General features: G+C 41.1%; 1 protein-coding gene across 1 annotated transcript in view; it reads right to left on the bottom strand.

Moving 5' to 3' along the window:
- Asah2 (N-acylsphingosine amidohydrolase 2) overlaps positions 1 to 22,214 on the bottom strand; it is an 86,707-nt gene extending 64,493 nt beyond the window's left edge. Inside the window, exons 1-7 of the mRNA XM_004653001.2 lie at positions 22,153 to 22,214; positions 19,243 to 19,374; positions 14,611 to 14,771; positions 12,845 to 12,994; positions 3,476 to 3,652; positions 2,441 to 2,568; positions 121 to 198 (exon numbers count right to left, since the gene is read on the bottom strand). Coding sequence (XP_004653058.2) covers positions 121 to 198; positions 2,441 to 2,568; positions 3,476 to 3,652; positions 12,845 to 12,994; positions 14,611 to 14,771; positions 19,243 to 19,369 — 821 coding nt within the window. The 5' untranslated portion in view covers positions 19,370 to 19,374; positions 22,153 to 22,214. The remainder of the gene's footprint in view (positions 1 to 120; positions 199 to 2,440; positions 2,569 to 3,475; positions 3,653 to 12,844; positions 12,995 to 14,610; positions 14,772 to 19,242; positions 19,375 to 22,152) is intronic.
- Between the last annotated feature and the right edge of the window lie 1,683 nt (positions 22,215 to 23,897).

The following is a 23,897-nucleotide window of genomic DNA, read 5'->3' as shown; positions in this document are numbered from 1 at the left end:
CTTTTTCATCCACTATTATAGTCTCTTTCCTTCTTCCCATAATTAAGGAAAGACACCAGACAGAGAAAGAAAAGGGAAAAAAAAAAAACAAAGGGAATGTGGGAGAAAGTGGTGGAATACCTGACGAGGCCTAAGTCCTCTCCATTCAAGTTCACCATTTTCAAGACCACCATTTCCTTGTCTGTGTTTGAAGAATACCTAGTCAAAAGAACAAAGAAACTGGTCAGTTTATATTAGAGTGGCCCTCAAGTACTGTAGACAATGGAAGAAGACCAAAAGAAAAAGTAACAAAAACAAAAATACCTCTTAGTAAGTGATATTCCCTGGCATACAATACTTCTCCATATCCTGACACTTAACACTTCAGTATTACCTTAGTAAGTTCCCTGGCAGGGATGAAGAGATGGTTCAACATTGCTTGCAAAGCCTGCTGGCCAAAGGTTCATTTCCTCAGTACCCATGTAAAACCAGATGCACAAACTGGTGCATGTGTCTGGAGTTTGCAGTGGCAAGAGGCCCGGCCCAACCATATTCTCCCCCCCTCCACTCTCAAATAAATAAATAAATAACCCTTTTAAAAGATTCCATGGCATAAATAGTCCGCCACACTGTGCCCAATACTACCTCATTGTCCAGCTAAACAGTTGCCTTGCAAGAGGCTAGAGAGATGGCTCAGCAGTTAAGGCACTTGATTGCAAAGCCTACTGGCCTGGTTTTGATTCCCCAGTAGCCATGTATACCCAGTTGCACAAAATGGCACATGCAAATGGAGTTCATTTGCAGTAGCATGAAGTCCTAATATACCCATTCTCCTGTTCTTGAACTCTCTCTCCCTCCTCTCTCTGTCTGTCTACTTGCAAATATATATGTAATATAAATATATATAAATAAATAAAAGAAAATGGTTTGCAAGCATAGTCCATAGTAGGGTGTTATATCAACTAACTGAAGCTAAAATATATTTATACAAAATGTGTGATAGTATATGACATACATCTGTTTCTTGCAAAAGGGAATTGTATTTGAAATTTCTACTGATACCAACTTTTACTAGACTATAAAATAGCCTGAAGGATGCAAACTTAAAATATTCAAGACTTGTAACTTAAGTCTTGTTTTGTTTCAAGGAAAGCAGATTATGTTTTCTAAAAATAAACAGCTATGAAAGCTACAAAATATGTAAATTTAATGTGTCAAGTCATCATGTTGAAACTGAGCTATTACAGTAAACTGCCACACTATCTAAGTATGTCTCTATTCACAAAGCTGGTTCATCACCTTAAAAAATTATCTCTATTAATCTTTTCACTGAGTTATGTTTTGTGTCTTTCTCTACCTTCTAGAGTCTTTATTGTTTTGTTAATATACTTTACTTATTTATTTGAGAGACAGAGAAAGAAGTAGAGAGAGAGTGAAAGAGAGAGAGAGAAAATGGGCACGCCAGGGCCTCCAGCCACTGCAAACGAACTCCAGATGCATGTACCCCCTTGTGTATCTGGCTTATATGGGTCCTAGGGAATTGAACTGGAGTCCTTTGGCTTTGCAGGCAAATTCTTTAACCACTAAGCCATCTTCTCCAGCTCCAGAGTCTTTATTTTTTTTAACATCCCTCCTTGCTCTACCAGGGAAGACTAAGATGATTCTTTTGAATAATATAATAATAATAAAATATAATAATAATAAAAGAACTGTTCATTAAAAAAAGCATGTTCTGCCAGGTGTGGTGGCCCATGCCTTTAATCCTAGCACTCGGGAGGGAAAGGTAGGAGGATTACTGTAAATTCGAGGCCACCCTGAGACTACATAGTGAATTCCAGGTCAGCCTTGGCTAGAGCAAGACCCTACCTTGGGAAAAAAAAAGTATGTTCTATACATTTTTACTGCCCATTTTTAAAAATATACTTTTATTTTATTTGAGAGAAAGAGGCAGATAGAGATGGGCGCTCAGGACCTGCATCCACTGCAAAAAAACTACAGATGCATGTGCCCCCTTTTGTATCTGGCTTATATGGTTCCTGAGGAGATGAACTCGGGTACTTTGGCTTTGCAGGCCAACATCTTAAGCACTAAGCTATCTCTCCAACCCTTATTCCTCATTTTTTAAATGAAGAAGCTAAAAGTTGATAAATTAATTAAGTCCCTAAAAGTCACACAAATAGAAAATAATAAAGCTAATCTGAGATCACAGTTGTACCCAGGGTCCTTCACGCTTCTGTGTTGTCTCCCAAAGCCAACAGAGCACAGAATGGATTTGTTTTAAAAAGGTCTTTGTTTCTACATTCACTTTTTGTTTATCTTAGATAAACATGTTTTAAATTATTTGATCATTAACCTTATTTTAGAATCCCACTTCACACAGCAATTAAGAATTCTGAACTTAGACTTTATTGCTGTTCTCGAAAGGAAATGGGGGCATATTATGTTGATAATTTCCCCTCACCTAGCTCTCTCAGAGGGTGGATTCTTAAGGTAAGAAAAAGGGCTTCGGTTGATCTGTACTCCAGCAACATTTCCTTTGTTGATAAAGATTTTGCCTGGTTTCATATTTGTATGTGCCATCTCAATGCTCTGAAAGTTAAAAAAAAAAAAAAATTGTAAGCTACGTATCCTTGTGGAGAAGAGTTATCTATACAAGCAGAAGAGTACAAAGCAGAGAACTTCCTTTGTTTGTAATGTGCCCCCCACTATAGTGAGTTTGAAGCCAGCCTGGGCTGCACAGTGCAACTCTATTTCAAGACAAAAAAAAAAAAAAAAAAGAGGAGAGCAAAGGGGACGGAAGGGGAGGGAGAGTGTCAGTGGAACAACAGATACTTACCCTCCTTTTGTCTGGCATTACAAATTCTAAAGAACAGCCACATCTCAAGGATTCATTGCTAGTTGCTGAACGAAATTAATTGCTTATTTGCTAAATTATCTTTCTTTAGATTTATAGAGTGTCTGTAACATCAGAATGTGCAATGCCCTCCTTCCTTTCTAATCCTGGATGGCAACCAATGTAAATCATGAAAATTATGATGGTATTTAACTTGCAGAATAGAAGCATAGTATAACTAGCACCTGCAGGCAAGGATCTACTGCAGATGTTCTGGACACTGGGAGAACAAAAAGATCCCATAACCTGGGTAACGAGTGTCCAGCGAGGCATAGGGCCTTCTGTATATTGTTCCACTGCACATCCCTATAAAATCCCTGCCACACCTGAGTTCCTTAAGGGATTTTTTTCCCCTTTTTTGGAAGTAGGGATTGTGGCACCTTTCTCCACAACATCCAGGGTCCCAACATCTGAGTAAGCCTTATTTTCTTCCCATCAGGTTTAATTTCCAAATCACAGGCTTTTGTACAGTAGGTTGACATCAAGAAACAGAAATGTAGGTAGGTTCTAAGCCTGTGCTTAGACTCAGATCTGATAGGTACTTTCTCTGTACCATACCAAAGGAGTCCTAAAACACCTTAGAGCCTCAGGCTCTTCACCCACCTTCACAATACCAGAGACCATGTACTCAAAGGTTCGATTGCTAAATCCTTCACTGGCAAGTACAAATAGAGTATACTGAAAAAATCCTGCCGGAGCTGAGTGTGTGTGAGTGCCACTCAGGATGACGTTGTCTCTTCGGTACAGGGAGCCATATTTACTCTTCAGTCTGTTTAGGACCTTAAAGGGAAACGAAAAGAGAACTAAGAAGTAAAATCCCATAGAATCTCAGCTCAATCACAGGTCCATCCCACTGGATTCTCTTTCAAGAGACCTTCCACTCTGTGTGAGAGCTGCCCATCATACTAACACCAAGTACAATAGTGGTCCCAGGGGCTAACATTTTGTAGACTTGCTATGTGCCAGCATAATCCTAGATATTTATATACATTGTATTGTTTAAAATATTTACAGAAACCAAGAAGTAGGAATAGCTCAGAACAGTGAAATATATAGAAGTTAAATGATTTTCTCGCTGATTCAAAGGGTAGTAGGGCTAACTCCACATCCAAGTCCTTCTAACCAGAATTCTTACCTCGTCCTCATTCAACATAGAGTATATTAATATCTAGTCATCTGTTTTAAGCATGAGGAGTAAGCAAGTTCCTGCTTTGATGGTAATTTTATACTAATAAAGAAAAAGAAACAATACACATATACTATTATATCATCTAGTACCATTGATGCAACATTTTGGATCCAGGGCAAGATTAACTGCCATAAGGATGTAGAAGATCCCAGGTCTCTGGACCTCAACTTTTGGGTCCTTATCCAAATTAACAAAGAATTGAAAAAAACAGACTGTGAGAAGGGCAAATTATGAATCATGAGATTGATTTTAGGGAGCATTTAGGATCAAAGGGGAAGGCTAGCTGAAAGACTCAAGCCAGAAAGGAATTCTCCCCCTTGCCTGGCTATAAATGGGATAGGAGGAGAATGGAGAGAATTTCCTTCCCAGAGAAATCTCCAGGGAAAAAGCCTATGGGGAAGATACACAGACATGCACATGCACACACGCACGCACAGAAAGAAAGCATGACACCCCAAACCAAGAGACACTTTCACCTTCACCTTCACAAGGGGGTCAGAAAAGACTAAGAAATAGGATAGTAAAGGACTTTTTAAAAATCATGCATGTAGTAAATATATATATATATATATATATATATATATATATATATATATATATATATATATATACACACACACACACACACACACACATACACAGAGAGAGAGAGAGAGAGAACAAGCAGGAAAATGCCCAAATAAAAAAATCCCTCCCTCTTCCCAGCCTGAATTACCAAAGCAAGGACCAGGAGATTGAGACGCCAGGAGAATGAAAATGGGTCAAGCAAGACTTAAACACGTGCCAGGCCAATTTATGGGTTAAATATCCAACTAGGGACGAGCCTCATCATCCTGCTCAGATGTGTAAGGAGAGACCCAATTGCTTAGTGGACTCCAGAGGCTGACTCAGAAGGGAACAGCCCACCCAGGTATGCCAGGCCCAGGAAAAGTTGAAGAGAAAGCAGGAAGCACTGCTGAGTTGATGCGTGAAGACATCTTTAAAGAGACAGGATCAGACATGAGCTCTAGTCCTGCCAGGGCAGGAAGGAGGCATCCATGTTCTCTTGGGCCTTTGTCCATGGCTGACTGCCTATAAAAGGCTATCTTCCTCCTGATCCTCCTTCATTATGAGGGGAAAAAAAAAAAAAAACTTCTGGGTAAGGAAGAAGACAGTGTTGGGTTAGTAGTGAAGAAAGACCTTTTTGTGCATGTAGGTGTGAATAGAACGAATGTGTGTGCATGTTTGCATGTGAATAGGTGCATGTCACTGAGGGGGTGTATATGCACTTGCGTGGACACCTGTGGGGGCTAGAAGTCAGCATCAGGTGTCTCCTTCTACTACTCTCCATCTTATTGTTTGAACTAGAACCTCTCACTGAACCTGGCATTCACCAATTCAACTAGACAAGCTAGCCAGCAAGCTCCAGGGAGCTGCCAGTCTCTGCCTCCTCAGTGCTACAATCACAGGCACATGCCACCATGCCTGGCATTTTAGCTGGGCACTGGGGATCCAAACTCAGATCCTCAAGCCTGCATAGGAAGCACTTTACAAGCTGAGCCATGTCTCTAGCCTACGAGAAGATCTTTCTGAAATGGGACTCTCTTTGGCAGAGGCTTAAATGAAGAAAGAAGCTGGTCATGCTGCCTCTGCAGAAAAATCATCTACACACAGTGAATAGACTCCGTAAAGGCCTCTGAGCTGCTCCCCTGCCTCACTTTCCAAGCTGAAGAACTCACTGTTCTCTGAGTAGGCTCTTACACCACTTGGAAGGAAGGCGTCCACTGTGGGTGAGGAACGCCCTCCACTCACATGAGGAATCCTACAGAAGTATGTGCGGAGAAGAAGCATCCCATAGCACTAACATGCTAGCCACATGAGTCAGCAACCTTAGAAAGAGAGTCACAGCTTCGGCCAAGCTTCCAAACCACTGTAGCCCCAGCCAACATCTGCATGCTGACTCAGCACAAGACACAGAAGGGGTAATGTGAGACTGCTGCTCTAAGGCAAGTCAGAACTGCCCCACCTGGGATTTCCAACACACAGCTCTCCACAGCCATCACACGGGATTGTTGTTGCTTTGAACCACTAGGTTTTGGGATGATTCGTGGTTCAGCAATAGATGCTTAATACAAAGGTCCTCTATAAATGTTCATCCAAGCCTTTAAATGCTGCTTTCATATGGTGCGCCTGCACCAGTAAAAGACAGAGGAAGTTAGTGTTGCTGAGTCCCTACTTCTCATTGCGTTGAATCTCCTAAAGCATAAACTTTGCTCTTCACTGTGGCTTCTATGTGACAGAACACTGAAAGAATCCAGCAAAAGTGTCAAGCTCAGGGGCCAGGGAGATGGCTCAGCAGGCAAAGGCACCTGCCACAAGCACGAGGGCCTAAGCTTGATTTCCTGGGAACCACATGAAAAAGTGGGTCTCACGTTTCTATAACCCCAGTGGGGAGCAGAGACCAGGGATGTGCACACACTCACCAGCCAGCCAGCGGGACAACGAACCTCAACTCTGAATTCACAGAGACCCTTTTCAAGGGAACACCTGGCATTCTCCTCTGGCCTTTACGTACCCGCCAGCACATCTGCACATACATGTTCAATACACCATCCACACCCACACTCACATGCACACCACACGACAAATGTACACGCACAAAGTGTCAAACACAAAGCAACCTTTAGCAATGTCCACTTTGAGTGTGACACCATTTGACAGAGTGTCTCTGGAAAAATAAGTACCGTTTGCCAATTTCTGTGGTGTAAATGCTCTCACCACAGTCAACTTCAAGCAACCAACTCATCACTGGTCCATAGGAGCAGCAGCTTATATGCTGAGCAGTTCCCATACTTGAGACATTCATTCAATCACTTCTACTTGAACTGAAGAACTATAATGCCCTCGCTCATCATGAGAGCATTAAGGCAAGAAAACAAAAAAAAGATTTTGTGATTACTTTTGCTTCCCTTAACCTTGCCATGCTTCAAAGACAAAAGTTCAACAACAATGCCCACACGAGCAATGCTGCCACACGAAGGGAGTGTGGACAGCACATCCTGTGATATACATAACTAACAACCCCTTTGACCTCAATCTTCATCCCAAAAAGTTTTTGTCTTCCTTCTATTTGACCCTAGGTCTGACCTCAAGGCCTTATCCCTCTCATACATTTTCTGACACAGTAACTATCTCATTTATGAAGAAGAAAGGTCTATAAAGAAAAGGGACATAATGGTGCTAAACTAAAGTCCAATGCTAATATTCTTCAAATCCCCAACTGAGACAGGAAGGTAGTAGAAAAACACAACAGAACTACAGATGAAGTTTAGAGCCACCAACAACATTCATGTTTTTCCTAATGAAATATAACACTGGGAATTTAAAATTATTTATTTATTTATTTATTTGAGAGTGACAGACATAGAGAGAAAGACAGATAGAGGGAGAGAGAGAGAATGGGCACGCCAGGGCTTCCAGCCTCTGCAAACAAACTCCAGACGCGTGCGCCCCTTTGTGCATCTGGCTAACGTGGGACCTGGGGAAGCGAGCCTCGAACTGGGCTCCTTAGGCTTCACAGGCAAGCGCTTAACCGCTAAGCCATCTCTCCAGCCCAACACTGGGAATTTAGAACTACGTATATTTCCTCATGGCTACTCAAGAATCAAACTCTTAAGGAGATAGTACTTATGAATCTTGAATTTTAGAACAAAAAGATACAAATAACGTAGAGATAACTTAGGAAGCCAGGCACATGGGGAGCAGAATAGAAAAACTGCTGAAAAGTCATCCTATCTTCCTGCCCCGCCTCGTGGCTCAGAGACCTTCCTAATCTTCATTCCATGCTGGAAACATCACCAGTCTGCATGCTGACACTGACACCCTATCTGAAGCCATAAAGTGTATAAGCACTGAGCTTATCTTAGGGAGGATTAATGCACTTACTTAGCTGCATTTATTTTTCCACCTTCCCTTAGATTGACTTGGGAAAGCTAAGTGGGTCTCAGATGGCAGGAAGAACTGAAAACAGAAGAAGAGGTTCAATGGCCAATAAACTCATAGCATCTAGAGACCACACCATTAACCCTGCTATCATCCTGTCTCCATCCCCAATGCTTGCCTTTTTTTTTTCTTTTCACAATTTTTAGTAACATTTTCCATGATTATAAAAAATATCCCATGGTAATATCCCCCCACACACACTTTCCCCTTTGAAATTCCATTCTCCATTATATTATCTCCCACCAATGCCTACCTTTTGAATCTCATGTTCTTGCTAGTGACTCCACCAAACCCAATCAGAACCATGTTTAAAAAATATTTTATTTATTTGCAAGCAGAGAGAGAGAGAATATGGGTGCATCAGGGCTTCTAGCCATTCTAAATGAACTCCAGATGCATATGCCATTTTGTGCATCTGGTTTTACATGGGTACTGGGGAATCGAGCCTGGGTTGTTATGCTTTACAGGCAAGCGCCTCAACCACTAAGCCATCTCTCCAGCTCCAGAACCATTTTTGATTCCGCAAAAAAGCAGCACAGTGTCAGGCGTGGTGGCACACACCCTTAATCCCAGCACTTGGGAGGCAGAGGTAGGAGGATTTCTATGAGTTCAAGGCCACCCTGAGACTACATAGTGAATTCCAGGTCAGCCCCGGTTATAGCGAGACCCTTTCTTAAAAAAAAAAAAAAGGAGTACAGTGGTGCAGTGGTAATGACCAAGGGCTGTGACGTCGGGATACTAACGTTCAGATACCAGCTCTGACAATCCCACACCATGTACATCTGCTGATTAACTTGATCATCTGCAAGCTGGTATCTTAATCTTTCTAGTGCCAAAGTAATAACACCCCACCAGAGCTGTTTGGAGAATGAAGTTAGTATATGTGAGGTGCTCTGAGCAGTACTGGCTCACCATGAGCACTAAGTCAGCACTTATGTCAGTCCAGCCCCAAATGTTATTGGCATTTACTTTCATGACCTATCACCTTATAGTCTCAGAGCTGTCCATGGGTTAAGATGTTTGTGCCAGCATCACATGACTTTGGCAGCTCCAATGCCCTTGTCACAACCCTAACTTCCTTTTCTTATTCCTTAAGTCCTCCAACACCTTACAAAACTCCCTTGAATTAAATGTTTTTGGTTTCAGCACATAATATGATCACTAGTGTCCTAGCTGGACTCTTATGAATACAGCCTCCATATTAAAGAATCTAGCGATGAATTACTTCACCCCTAGTTCCACATTATTCCAATCCACATAAAGTATCACTATATAATTAGAAATATTATACTAAAATTGTGTTTATATTACTCAAAAGTGTTCTATGACTCCACATTACCCATATAAATTAAAACAAAATAACATCCCAGGCCTCCATAGTTATGACCAACACAACTTCAATGTATATCTCCAATTATACACTTCCCTATGTCCTAATGAAACTCTTCTGATTCCTAAATACAAAGTCTACATCCCTCCGTTATGACTCTCTGTGTTCATGCTGCCCCTTAGCTCTGACCTCTTCCTCTCCACTTTGACCATTTGGAATTCTGTTCATTCAGTGCCTCTTATACTTTGAAAATGCTTTCATTATTCCCATTTTGTGCATCTCCTTGTGATAGTCTTAAAAGACAATATGTTCAAATGTTTTTTAATAAGTCTCCCTTCAAACTAGAAACTGTAGCCAAGCATGGTGGCTCTCACCTATAATCCCAGCACCTGGGAGACTGGGTCAGGACGATCATGAGATTGATCATGAGTTAGCCTGGGCAAAACAGTGTATTCAAGGCCAGCCTAGACATACACAGTGAAACATTGTCTCAAAGAAAAAGTAGTATTAAATTTCCATTTTCCTTTTTTTTAGTTTTTAGTTATTTATTAGAGTCAGAGAGAGAGAGAGAGAGAGAGAGAGAGTGAGTGAGAATGGGCATGTCAGGGCCTCCAACCACTGCGAATGAACTCCAGAAGTGTACACCCCCTTGTGCATCTGGCTAGCATGGGTCTTGGGGAATTGAACCTGGATCCTTTGGCCTTGTAGGCAGATGCCTTAACTGCTATGCCATCCTCCAGCCCTCCATTTTTCTAATGTGTAGGCTGGACTTGCTTAATGAACAGAACAGGGTAATGGTGTGTGACAACTGAAAGTGGGCTGTAAAAAGCTCTTGTCGCTTCCTCCATGATTTTTTCTTGAGTCACACTCTCTGGAGGAATCCCTCAGAATATGGAGCAAGGAACTCGGGTTTTCTGCCAACAACCACATTGGCAGCCTAAGTCAAGCGTTCAAATGTCTGCGTTTGCTGTCATTATCATAGCTGCCAGAGAACCTAAGTCAGAAACATGCAGCCAGCCCAGCCCTGAATTCCAGTCTCACCGAGCATGTAGGATCATAAATGTTTATTTACGTGGTGATATTTTTGGTAAAGTATTACATGGTAACAGATAACTAATCAATGATTGTACTTTACTCCAGTGAATTGTGGTTGTCTATGCGCTTATGTTACAGCCTTTTCTCCTTGACCTCAACTAGACAGTGGCCTCCTGAGGGACATGGATTATGATTCCATTAGCTGTGTGTCCTCTGCAAACACTAGCAAAGTGCCTTGAACAGGTGGACGAGGCACTTTTCCTTCTAAAAGAATAGTATCTAGGCTTGGGATGTAGTCAGTTGGCAGAGTACTTGCCTACCGTATACAAAGCCTGTGTTCCAACTCTTAATGCTGCGTGAACCAAGTGCTGTGATCCCAGCACTCAGGAAACAGGCAGGAGGATCAGAAGGCCAAAGGTCTTCCCTAGCTACCTAGTGAGTTTGAGGTCAGCCTGGGATACATGAGACCCTGCCCCCCCCCAAAAAAAATGTAAGGGGTAAGGGATCATTCCACTGGTATAGCACAAACATGAGGACCTGAGCCTGACCCCCAGAACCCATGTAACAGCCAGGTGGGATGGCCTGTGCCTATAACTCCAGGGCTTGGGAGCCAAAGACCAAGGATCCCTGGACTTGGGGGCTGCCTTCTTAGCTAGTAATTTTGTCTCAAAACATAATGTGGAGAGCGATTAAAGAAGAACTTAACATTACCCTCTAGTTCCACATGCACACAAATGTGCATCCACACATACAGGAACACACATACACACATGCATACCACACATACATATAAACATGTGCAAAAAAATGTCTCTTTAAGAACGTAGGTATATGTTTTCATAACTAAGCTCTACCATTTTCTAACTTTCTGAATTTTGGAAAGTGTCCCAACCTTCTCTAAGAGTCAGGTACTTTATCCATGATAACGTAAGAATAGCAGAGCCACTTCACATTTGGTTTTAGCACAGGAAAGAGACGGGAGAGGCTTTCACAATAGTCCTCATAAGGGAACATTGGAGCAGTGCCTTTAGGTCATCTCACTGGGGCCCCTCCACAGCAGAGCAACAGTGTTTAGCAGGGGAGGCTGACTAAATGAGTTACTGCATGACTGATATCAGTCACTACTCTGCCCAAGCTTCTCCCCTTTGTCACGTAGTGGAAATGTGAGCACCTGTGGAGCCATCACTTGGTGACCAGGTCCTACACAGAAAGAAGAACAGGGTAAACCCTGAGACACTAGCTGAGAAGACAGACTGAGTCCATGGCTGTCACTTCACTTGTCCTTTCTCTCTCTCCTCTGCCCTGTCTTCCCCTCTCTTCTCTCTTTCTCTTCCTCTGCTCCTTTGTCTCTCAGGTACCTTTGGACCCTTTATGTACCTTTCTGCTAACCTCATCTTTCCCCACTCTGAGCTGGAGAGATGGCTCAATGGTTAAGAGTGCATGCTTACCCCTGAAGCATGAGGACGTCCTGGGCAGAGACCACCAAGTTAAACTCCCTAGAGCCCACATGAAAGGTTGAGCATGGGGAGCTAGGGAGATAGATCAGTAGTTAAAGGAATTTCTTTGCAAAGTTTACCATCCCAGGTTCTATCCCCCAGTACCCACATAAATCCAGATACATAAAGTGTATCTAGAATGTATCTAGAGTTCATTCTCAAAGGCAAGAGGCCCTGACATTTCTATCCATTTCCTCCCTCTCTCCCATATACTCACTACCTCCTTGTAAATAAGTAAAATAATTTTATTAAAGTTGGACATAGCCATGAATGCCTGCCTGTAACTCTGGACTGTATCTGGTAGAGATGGCAGAATGCCTAGGCTCACTGATGGACAAAAGGCCCTGGTTGAGAGACAGACTGCATCTCAAGGAAATACATAGATGAACGAGAAGGATACCAGAGGTTGTCCTCTGTCTTTCCCATGTGCATAGGGTACATGCATCTCATATATATGCATACACACATCCCACACATTATTCCACACAAATTTCAAACTCATATAAAAATTATCAAACTAATATAACAAATCCTCACGTGCCTGTCACCCAGTTTCTTCAATTCCCAATTCATGGCCAACTTCACTTCAATGCTGTACTTTCATTTTAATCTGATCTTATATCTATTTTCAGTTGCCTAAGACTTTGAAAGAAAGATTAATTAGATGGTTAAATGGAAGAATACATGTGAAGGTGAGTGGGACATTCAAGAAACATTTCCACTCATAACAATGAGGACCCATCAGCATCACTAGAAACAAGTTTTGATCAATAACACTTAGATTGTCATCATGGTGATCCTTCTCCTTATATACTTGTCTGTTATACTATCAAGAGCTTACAGAGCTTATATTGTCAGTTAGAGAAGCATGGTAGATGAGAGACAGAGTTCCCATCATTTGCCCCACAGATTTCTTTCCTTCCCATGTTTTCATCACTCACCTCCAGCCTGAGTCTTTGGGAAACCATGCCTATCTCAATGGTGATGAACGCCATTCTACTTGACCCATCAGGCTCTGCCACGATGAAAGCCCGACTGTACAGTCTTGTGAGAAGACCCCGTGCATTCTGGCCAGATTTTCCATAGCCCATCTGAAGAAAAAGAGAGCCTCAGAGTTGCTGTGGCTTACTCCTCTGCTCTAGAATCCAGGCACCAATATACAAGAACAGAATATGCAGGAACACACAGGGAGAAGCCACATGACACTGTGACTTAATGAGATAATCGAAGTGTTTAAAAATATAAATAAATAAGCCGTAATCATAATTTTGTATATTTATATTTTATACATTTTATAATATCTTTATTTTTGCTTATATTTTAGTTTTTTATAAAATAAAGCCTTCTGGCTTTAATATTCTGTGCAGAAAAACAACGTGAAGGTAAAGTGCTGATCAGTCGGGTAGAAGCCTTAATGGGCAACTGGCAAGGGGTGGCGCTGGTGGCTCAGACATTCCACTGCTGTACCTTTGGGGGCTGTCTACTCCTTTCAGGTAGAAGCTTCTCTTCTAAGGTGAAATAAAGAAGAAATATTTCCCTTACCCATGCCCCACATGGCTCTGGAACAGCCTACAGATTGGAGGCTCTCATGCATTGTTTATATGGTATGCTAAGTTGTTTTCTGAAGAAAATGGTCTTATGATCAGGTAATATTCACTAAGTCTACCTCACTCCACTTTTACCAGTTTATCAATCTCTAGACTAAGCCAAGAGCACATACTCCTGTTCTAAGACCATTCCCTCACTGTGTCTTAAAACCCTACTGTAGCAGTTACCTTCTTGTTGCTAGGACAACACACCCAACCAAAAGCAGCTTGTGGGAGGAAAGGGTTTATTTCAGCCTTTATAATTTCAATGGGAAAGCGTAGCTTGAAACTGGCTCACATCATCATATATCAACAGGGAGACAGCAAAGAGTATGAGCTGAGCTATGAGCACTCAGTAGGGATGGACAAATAAACCTCAAGGCCCTCCCCCAGGGACATATCTCTTCCAGCATGGCTCTACCTCCCAAACAGCCACCTGCTGAAGACCAAGCATTCAAAACACATGAGGCTATGGGGGACATTGCACATTCAAATCACCACATCCACCCATAAAAATTAAACCCAGTTCCTATACAGTTCTCTGTATCTTGTATAAGGTGTTCACTTAAGTACCACATTCTTGCTTGAGTCTTCAGCACAGACAGCTGGAAGTAATTGTTAGAACATAACAATCATTTGGTGGAAGGGAGCAAATTCCAGGGGACACCTTTATGCTCTGGTTTCAAGTAAGTAGTGACCTAAGTGGGTATTCCATCACTGTGTCCTTATGACAGTTCAGTCTATATAGAACTGCTTTATTTGGTTAACATGACATTGACCTATAATAGATTTCCTGTTTTTACTAGAGTTAACTACATTTTTTTTTAAATGAGGGACTTAAAGCCTCACTTCTGTAACCTAGAGATTCTCTTAATAAAGTAGATGGGGAAGACATGAATATATGGTACCATCCGTAGAAAGTGATCAATGGACTTCACAAAAAGTTATAGTTAGATAAAAATTTCCCTCTTCCTTCTAAAGCAATATTAGTAATGATAGACAGCAGAGATAACAGAAAAACTGGAAATAATGACAATGAAATGATTAGGAATGAATGGAGGATGCAAAGTAATGAAATTACTTGCTTCACAGCCTCCTAAAGGAGCCTAGCATTTACCTACCAAAGCAATATCTGCCACTTGTCCTGTGCAATCAGCTCGCCCAACGCCAATATAGTAGCCACTGAAGTTGTTGGGAAAAGGAGGGTCTGGAATGAGAGTCACTGGAGAGGATTGGGTGGCCATGGAGCCCTGGGTGGTTGAAAATCCATGAATTCCTGAATCTAAAAACAGAGTAAGATATGAGAAGAAAACACTCTATTCGACTCACTTGGCACCAATTAGAAAGTATAGGTTCAGATTCCTAAGGAAAAGTATCTCTCTCTCTCTCTCTTTTTTTTTTTTTTTTTTTTTGGAGACAGGGTCTCACAATGTAGCTCTGGATAGCTTTAAATTCAAGATCCTCTTACCTGGTCCTCCCAAGAATCACCATACCTGGCTTTATATATTCTCCTACGTATATAAGGTAGATGATGAGAAATAGGAAACTATCTGAAATCATAAGTTTAAACAGAATTGTTTTCTTGGACTAGACACATTCCACATTAGAAAGGAAGTCTTTAGCCAATGTCCTTCAACTACTCATCAGCATTCTGCAGGTACCTTCACCCACTTCACTGTTCCCTGATGCTTTGTTCATGCCAAACAAAACATGTACCAGGTTCTTGCCACTGTGTCTATTGGGAACTTTTTTCCCATTTTCTCCAGACACCTCACTCTTCTCTGCACTATTCACTCCAAAGTAGATCTAGCTCCATGAAACTTATATCCAGCTCAGCTCTTCATACAGGATATCACCCAGCTATGTCTTCCCTCTTCTGGTCCTCGACATTCTGAAGCCTTTTTTATTTTTTATTTTACGTTTTATATTTATTTATTTATTTATTTGAGAGAGAGAGAGAAAGAGGCAGAGAGAGAAAGAGAATGAGCACACCAAGATCTCCAGCCACTGCCAAACAAACTCTAGACACATGCACCACCTTGTGTATTTGGCTTACATGGGCCCTGCAGAATCAAACCTGGTCCTTTGGCTTTTCAGGCAAGCACCTTAACTGGTAAGCCATCCCTCCACTCCTCTGAAGCCTTTTATTAATGCAACCAGAATCACTGTAAACTTGGTCACATATTCTACCTTATTTCAATTCTTATACATTTATATACGTTTCATATTTATGGGTATATCTATACACATGTTTATTTATAATATGTAAAAACTCATGAACATCAGGAAACACAGAATGACATAGCCATTAAAAGGCTATTACCAGAAACAAACTGCATGTTTTGAAATCTGATGCTACTAATTACTAGTCAAGCAATTTGCCTCACCTAGTCCTTTTAGCTTTCTTTATTATAGACAGAATCATATTGTCCTCTCTGGTGTAGTCTTGAGCAGTAACTATGTTAATACAAGTTTAAAGTTTAAAGCAATGGTTGGTATATAACTTTAGTTTTCTTTACATATCCAAACATTTTATACATGCGCTTGCTTGTTTATTTTCCACTCTCAGAAAACAATCAGGAGTAGACAAGACAGCAAATGTCAGTGTCACAAGGAATGCCTTGAGGGCAGAAAGTACAAGGGTTAGGGACATGAATTAGTGGTTAAGGCTTGCCTGCGAAGCCTAAGGAACCATGTTCAACTCTACAGGTCCTGTGTAAGCAAGACACACAAAGATGTGTCAAGTACAATCATCTGGAGTTTGATTTCAGCAGCTGAGACCCTGGCATGCCAATTTTTTCCCTCTCTCTCTCTGTCTAAGATTCAAAAAAAAAAAAGAAAGAAAGAAAGTATTTAGGAAAGAGCTTTTCATGATTTCTGATATTTCTGAATTTTAGAGCTAAAAAAAAAATAATAATAAGGAGGTCAACTATTCCAACCTCTTCCAAGTTTACAGATACAAAACCAACACTTGGAAGAGTAGTTTAACCAAGACTTCATACAGAATGTGTGATGACTCCAGTGCCCAAGCCAGACTCAGCAGGATCTGATGCTCTTCCAAGAGCATTACATGTAGAGTCAGCAGCACCCATGCCCCTGCACATCAGTTGCTTCAAGGGCAGAAGTATTACTGTTGCTTTTGCTACCCTGCTGCTAACATAGAAACATGAGCCCACTAAAGTCAATGAGGGCAAGCTCTTTGCAATTGAGGTTTCAGGTTCTCTACTTTGTAAAGTGGCATCAAGACTAGGGACTTACTCAGAGGGCATTTTGTGGGAGTTAGATGAGAAAGTTATGTAGAATACTCACTGTACAACCCTATAAAAAAGTCACTATGTAGTAAGTACTAGCATGAGAATAGTTACTGTAACTCTTAAATTCCCTGAATCTCTACCTCCTGATTCTAAATTCAAGAGCAAAATAAGTCCTAAGGAATCCTTTATTCCTAGCATTCTGAGACCACCCGTATAACAAAGGATCATCATTCCTGTGTATCCACAGAGAGTTGAAAGCACCAGGACATAATAGGGGAAGCTGTTAAAAAAAAAAAAAAAAAGAGGCCACAAAAAGGGAAAACTGACGAGAAAAATACTATCTCCTTTTCCACTGTACTTGAGATCAGTCTTCCATTCAGTTTGGCCAAGCATCTAGCCCTCATCTGTGTTCTCTACTTGGTTAGCAACTCTGTGTTCTTGCACTAAACCAGACTCTATCAAAAATCCTTTGCCGGGCTGGAGAGATGGCTTAGCGGTTAAGCGCTTGCCTGTGAAGACTAAGGACCCCGGTTTGAGGCTCGGTTCCCCAGGTCCCACGTTAGCCAGATGCACAAGGGGGCGCACGCGTCTGGAGTTCGTTTGCAGAGGCTGGAAGCCCTGGCACGCCCATTCTCTCTCTCTCCCTCTATCTGTCCTTCTCTCTGTGTCTGTCGCTCTCAAATAAATAAATAAAAAATTTAAAAAAAAAATCCTTTGCCAACATTGGCTATAAATTTGGCCTGCAGTGCCTTCAGAAACTAAATCTTATTCCAGTATCACAAAAAGAAAATCAAGAAACAGTTCCCATGCTTCAGTACATAACTCTCTACCCATGCTCAGGCAAGCAACCCTAATTAAACTCAGTGGAAATAGGAAGGTGACTACTTGGGAAGAAGGGGTAAGAGGAGGGAGTGAATATGACCAAAATACATAATATTGGGCTGGAGAGATGACTCACCAGTTAAGGAACTTGCCTGTGAAGCCTAAGAACTCATGTTTGACTCTCCAGGTCCCACGTAAGCCAGATACACAAGGTAACCCTAGCATGCAAGGTTACACATGCTTACAAGGGGTTGCACGCATCTAGAATTTGATTGCAATGGCTGGAGGCCCTAGCATGCCAATTGTTTTTCTCTCTCTGTCTCCCTCTCTTTCACTCACTCTCATTCTATTGCATGAAAGAAGAAAAGGCCAGTCTGTTGTGCTTGCTTCAAAAAAATTATATTCATATATTAAGTCATCAAAAAGAAAATGAAGTTTTTTTATATTTCTTTTGAGTAAGTGAGGACACCATACTTTAATGAAGAAAAGCATTTTGACAATCTAGGTCTGATTCATTAGGACGTCTATTAAGCCATGAACTCATAGGGAATAGGCTCCAGCAGCTCCGGCTCTTTTCCATTAGTCCTCTCTGGGCAGAGCGGGCTGCCACTTCAGCTGCACCCAGGTTCCCTTCTCTTTGGCCTCCTTCTTCTGGTCATTTTCCTTCACCCCTTTCAGGAAGCTGTCTCAGCTCTTAGACTGCTTAATATGCTCAATACGCACACGAAATCTCTTGGCAAGAATCTTGCCCTTGACTTGTTTGTTCACAACAATGCCAACAGCATGCTGGGTGACATTGTAGACTCTTCCAGTCTTCCCATGGTAGCATTTATGAGGCATTCCTTTTAGGACAGTACCCATTCCCTTGATGTCTACAATATCACCCTTCTTGTAGATTCGCATATATGTGGCCAATGGAACAACTCCCGGTTTTCTGAAAGGCCTAGAGCACATGTACCGGGTGCCTCTCCTCTTTCCCTTTCTGTTTGCCATCTTGGCAAATTACTGGAAGATGGCAGCTCTGGCCGAAAAGAAGAAAATGAAATTTTTAAAAGACAATCAGACAATATTTAAGATCTTACTTTCTAGCTACCAAAAAAAAAAAAAAAAAAAAAAAAAAAGCCCTCGGGAAAGCTCAGACTACAATGTGAAGACTGGAAGCACTAGCAGTACAGCAGCTCTTCTTCCTCACTGCTCTGCCGTTCCACTGCACCTTACGTGTAGACCCTCGTGGTGATTAAAACCCTCTTTTCTCTAGCATATCTGACTTTTCACAGGCTGGTATTTACTGCCTTTTATTGTTGCTGTTACTAATTTTGTTTTGTTTTATTTGCTCCCAAGAGAAGATGATGGTAATGAGCGGGCAGAGAAAGACTCAAGGTTTGGTGGCCAAAAATGAAGTTACAAGACTTTGAAGAACTTCGGACTATGAGTTCATCAGTAGAAAGTATAAAAGCAAGTATGTGCATATTTCTATCATCTGGCAACTTGGGGACAAAGGTAAATATGATAAAAGCTACTGTCAATGAAGAATAAGAAATATAGCAGAAGGCAGCCATCCCCTACTTCTCGTGTACAAAGTCCAATGGATGCCATTTCTCATCATGGTATTCCCCACTAATCAAGAAATCTCCTGAAGGCCTAGGAGTAGCATCCAAGACAGCCCTTGAACCTTACCTTTGTTGTTTTCAATGGTCCCACTGGTGATGAACAGGAGGCTGAGGAGGGCCACTGTGATGGCAGTCATGACAACAAGGAGGAAAATGAGAAATGACTCCAACATGGAGAAGGTGCGCTTGGCCATTTCTCCTAAGACAAAACAGAGATGGAAGAAGAATCATGAGAGAGGAAGAAAAAATATAGAATCATAAGTTAAAATACATGTGCTTTAAGCTGCCCAAAGCTATGCTATCTTATCTCTTCCCTATCAGCAGGTTACCTCTAGGATGGCAAACACAGAGCACACTTACCACTGGTTCCATGCCCCAGTCCACAGAAGACACAATCAACCGTTTACAAAAGTTACACTACTTTTTTTTAGAAACACTCAAGTGTGATTTCCAAATCTTAATCTTTCTCAGCAGAGAGATGTTCTTGGTAACCATACCTATGACTTGACACTGGCAACTAAGGAAAGAGTCTGTTGATACTCCTTGTCTTCACACTGCAGTGATGTTGCTTATGGGTCAGTACATGGGTTTGGGATAGAGGTGTATGTCCTTAGTATGATTCACACACACACACACACACACACACACACTGCCTGGGCTTGCAGCTGTACTCTTTATAGATTAAGTAAAATTATCTTGTCCAGATGGAGGTGAAGTCCATAACATTGGTGTTTAATCTCTGTGTTGTAATTCTCAGTCACTGTCTAGTGAGAAGAAGGGGACTGGCATTTCTGGTCTCAATCTCATGAGTAAAATTTTCCTTTCAGGCATCAGAACAATGTCACACAATTTGAAAATCCTGTGTTCTACAAAAGTATTTCTCCCATAATTTTCTTAAAATGTTTTTAAAAGAATTTATAGTTGGGAGGGATGGAGAGATGGCTTGGTTATTAAAGCTCTTGCCTATAAAGCCAAAGGACCCAGGTTTGATTCCTCAGGAACCACATAAAATCAGATGCACAAGGTGGTGCATGTATCTAGAGTTATTCTCTCTCTCATAAATTAATTAATTAAGATATTTTTTAAATGAATTTATCATCATCACCCAAAATGACTTTAAAAGCTAAAAACTCCAATAAGGTAAGAAGAATAACTATAATGTGGTGGCTAGAAATTAGGTTAAGTCTGAGTACAGACTCCATTGAAACTTCATGTCTTCCGCTTACTGAGTGACCTTAGGAAACATTCCTGTAATACTAAGCCTCAGTTTCCACATCTCCAAATACTGATATGACAGTTTCCATACTATGCTACAGAATTCCAGCAAAATGAGATGACATGCTATAAGTAGTACTTGTTTTGTCCCATGGCATGTAGTAGGTATTCAAATGACACCCTTTATCTGTACATTGCAAAGCTGCACTCCATTTGAAAGAAAATTTATAGTATGCTACTGAATAATAGGTAGAACTTTCAAAATCTGTTTTCCTAACCTATACTTTAGGAAATCTGACCTAGAATCCCAGAACTTGTCCTCAAAATGAGTAATGTATGGTTAAAGACATTGCTACCCCATGACTTGCAAATAGCAATAAAATAGATGCATTTAGTGAGGTATAGACAAGTTTTTGTTTTGACTTACCTTAGATGACAAGAGAAACAATATTGCTTATGTTTATAAATGCAAACACTCACATTTTCTCTTAATGTGTTCTTAAAAAGTGGCTGTAACTACTATCCTCTAAGTGCTTTATGAACTCTCCAGCACACTAATCCTTATTACTGAGCTTGATCTATCTAAATTATGGCCTGGTATCTCTGTAACCATTTGACTTCGTAATTCTGGGCTACAAGTGAAACTCAGTCTAACAGCAAGCACTTTTGAGGTAAGGTGGGACTGGGAGTGGACACAAAAGTGACCATCATCACACATTTCCTTACTGCTGATGAAACCATCCTCACCCTTTCATTAGAACCATATCCATCATCGCCAACAACAGTGACAACCCTGAAACCAGGGCAAAACAGAGCTAGATAGAGCTGTGGCTTGGTCTCAACTTCTGTTGTAAATCCCAGAAGCCAGGAAACACATATCAAATGGGCCTCTGAAACTCTGATACGTGAAGCATTTTATTCATGATCAGCTGCTGTTCCCACAGCAAACTTCAATCCCATTATAGCTAGTTTTTGTTCAAGGCTTCATTTTGGAAGAGCCTTCCTACAAGTCTAGATGAAGAACAATTGGGCATCCAAACCCCAAAGCGTCAACATGCAGATTGTATCTAAATGTGGCCACATGGTCAGAGCTTGTGTATGAAAACAGAAATAATACAGTGTGTGTGTGCGCACGCACATGCTCTTATTTGGGGCTATTTTAATATTGTCAAACTTCTCCACAAGACAATAAGGCACTTACTATCTCCTTGCACTTGGACTTGAGTTATTCGCCTCATCTGGCATGCTTCCGCACTCCTGTTAGCTGGGAGAAGTTGCTAGCACATTCACACATTCTTCTAAAACCACTTTAGCTGACTTTACTGACACCTTTTGGAAAAGCAGAATTTGGATCAACACTGTCTCTAACAATGGTCACTCCTACCCTAAACCTGAATAAATTCAAACATTTGGGCAGATACCTTGTCTGTTCTTAGAATGCAAATGCACCCTGAGGAGCTGAGCCTTCGGTTACATCTTAAATGATTCTAGATTTCATAATGGTTATGAGTCACTACCAAGCAAGCTCAGAGATGAGGCTCTAGGGCCACAATAGCAGGTGATGTGCCATGTCTTTGCCATACCAGGGTCCCTCTTTTATCAGAAGTTAACAGTGAAAATGTAACAACTCCACAAAAAATGAATTTCCAAAGCAATTAAAATGAGGTGGAACTACAGATTTCTGTCAACATCTCTCAGTCAATAGGATTATCCATAAATCCTGTGTCCTCCCTCTCCACAAAGAAGAAATCATCATCCTTACCTGGTTGTAGAAATCACTACAGCATTTGCCTCCCAGGAAAGAATCCACCATTCAGAATCCTGTTCCTTTATCCCTTCTAGGTCGCTGCACTTAGACTTCTTCAAATCTCCTGAGGAAAGATTTTAATAATCTGATCTAGGAGAGTTGAAGCTCTTTCTCTCTCATTAGCTTACCAGTGTGGGCTTGTCAGAAGAAGGCTAAAGTGCATTGATAACAAAAAAAAAAAAAAAAAAAAAAAAAAATTTACGCTCACATGCAAAGCCTCTGAGTCAGCCAGCTTTTGGAAGAAGATGTGGCAGAAGACCAGTTAGACTGAAGGTCACTTCAGCCTTAAGACAACCCTTCCAGTATGGCAAGTTCTGTGGGAAGCCTATAACCTGATCACAAAGTATGTACCTGCTATGTATCCCACTGATCATTCAATCAGCAATCAGGAATGGTAATGAATGTTGGACATTAGTGTGGGATATGAATACCATTGGGTAATACACCAATTTCAGGACAGAAAAGTGATTTAATTTTTTACATTTGTAAACACTCATAATGAGAATATAAACATGAAAAACTATACTGTAACCAGGCACAGTGGTCCATGCCGGCCAGCCTAGCTATTTAAGAGTCTGAGGCAGGAGCATCACTTGAGCCCAGGAATTAGATACTGTGTTGAGCAACACAGCAAGACCCTGTCTCAAAATGATAGTGATGATGATTGGTACAATAAAATTATACTGAGAAACTTTAATAACATTTAAAAATTACCAAATAGTGGGCTGGAGATATGGTTTAACACTTAAGGCACTGGCATACAAAGCTAAAGGACCCAGATTTGATTCCCCAGGATCTACATAAGCCAGATAAGTTCATTTGCAGTGGCTAGAGGCCCGGGCACATCCATTCTCTCTCTCTCTTCCTCTCCCTCTCTCCTTCTCTGCCTTACTTCCCTTCTCTCTCTCAAATAAATAACAATAATTTTTAATTAGCAAATAGTAAATTGTCTCGAGTTGACAACACCATATGATCCTACTTTGTAACATGCTGACAAAGCACATACATGATAAGAAAAGCACAGCAAGCTGGTAGGAAGTGCTTACCTGGGGATGATGCATGGCTTTTTCATTTTTAACTTATTGCCTCTTGGTGCATCATTTTATGGTATAAAAAAAGGAAATGCTTTTTCTCCTCTTAAAGAATGTATTATAGGGCTGGAGAAGTGGCTTAGAAGTTCACGTGTTTCCTGCCAAGCCAAAGGACCCATAACCCAGTAAGCCAGATGCACAAGGGGGCACATGCATCTGGAGTTTGTTTGCAATGGTTGGAGGCCCTGAGTACCCATTCTCTATCTGCCTCTTTCTTTCCCCTTCTCGTTCTCTCAAATAAATAAATAAAAATAAATATTAAAAAAGAATGCATTCTATAAAACAGTATGAACTTGAACAATGGCCCACGAAGGCTAAGAGTATAAGAGATAGGCTTCTCCTCCTACTTGCTTTTTATTATTGGTCTGGGTCAATCCAAGATCTAGGAAGCAGCTTGTTTGCTTCTTGTAGAGTCAGAAAAGAGTGGTCCCTAAAGTTGTAAGTCAATGCTTTTAGAAAGGTCATTTAGTAATGTATCTTAGATGTCTTTCTATCACTGCAGAGGGGAACAGTTCATGGTAGCAGTGTTGTTTTATTTTTAATGCATAGCCCAGGCTGGCCTTGAACTCCTGATCCTCCTGCCTCCAGCTTTTCAGCAATTTCCCATAT

This window comes from Jaculus jaculus, chromosome 1 (assembly GCF_020740685.1).
Source record: "Jaculus jaculus isolate mJacJac1 chromosome 1, mJacJac1.mat.Y.cur, whole genome shotgun sequence".
In the NCBI taxonomy this organism is placed as follows: Eukaryota; Metazoa; Chordata; class Mammalia; order Rodentia; family Dipodidae; genus Jaculus; species Jaculus jaculus.
The sequence above is the reverse complement of the archived record's forward strand: the minus strand, read 5'-3'. Positions and strand labels throughout refer to the sequence as shown.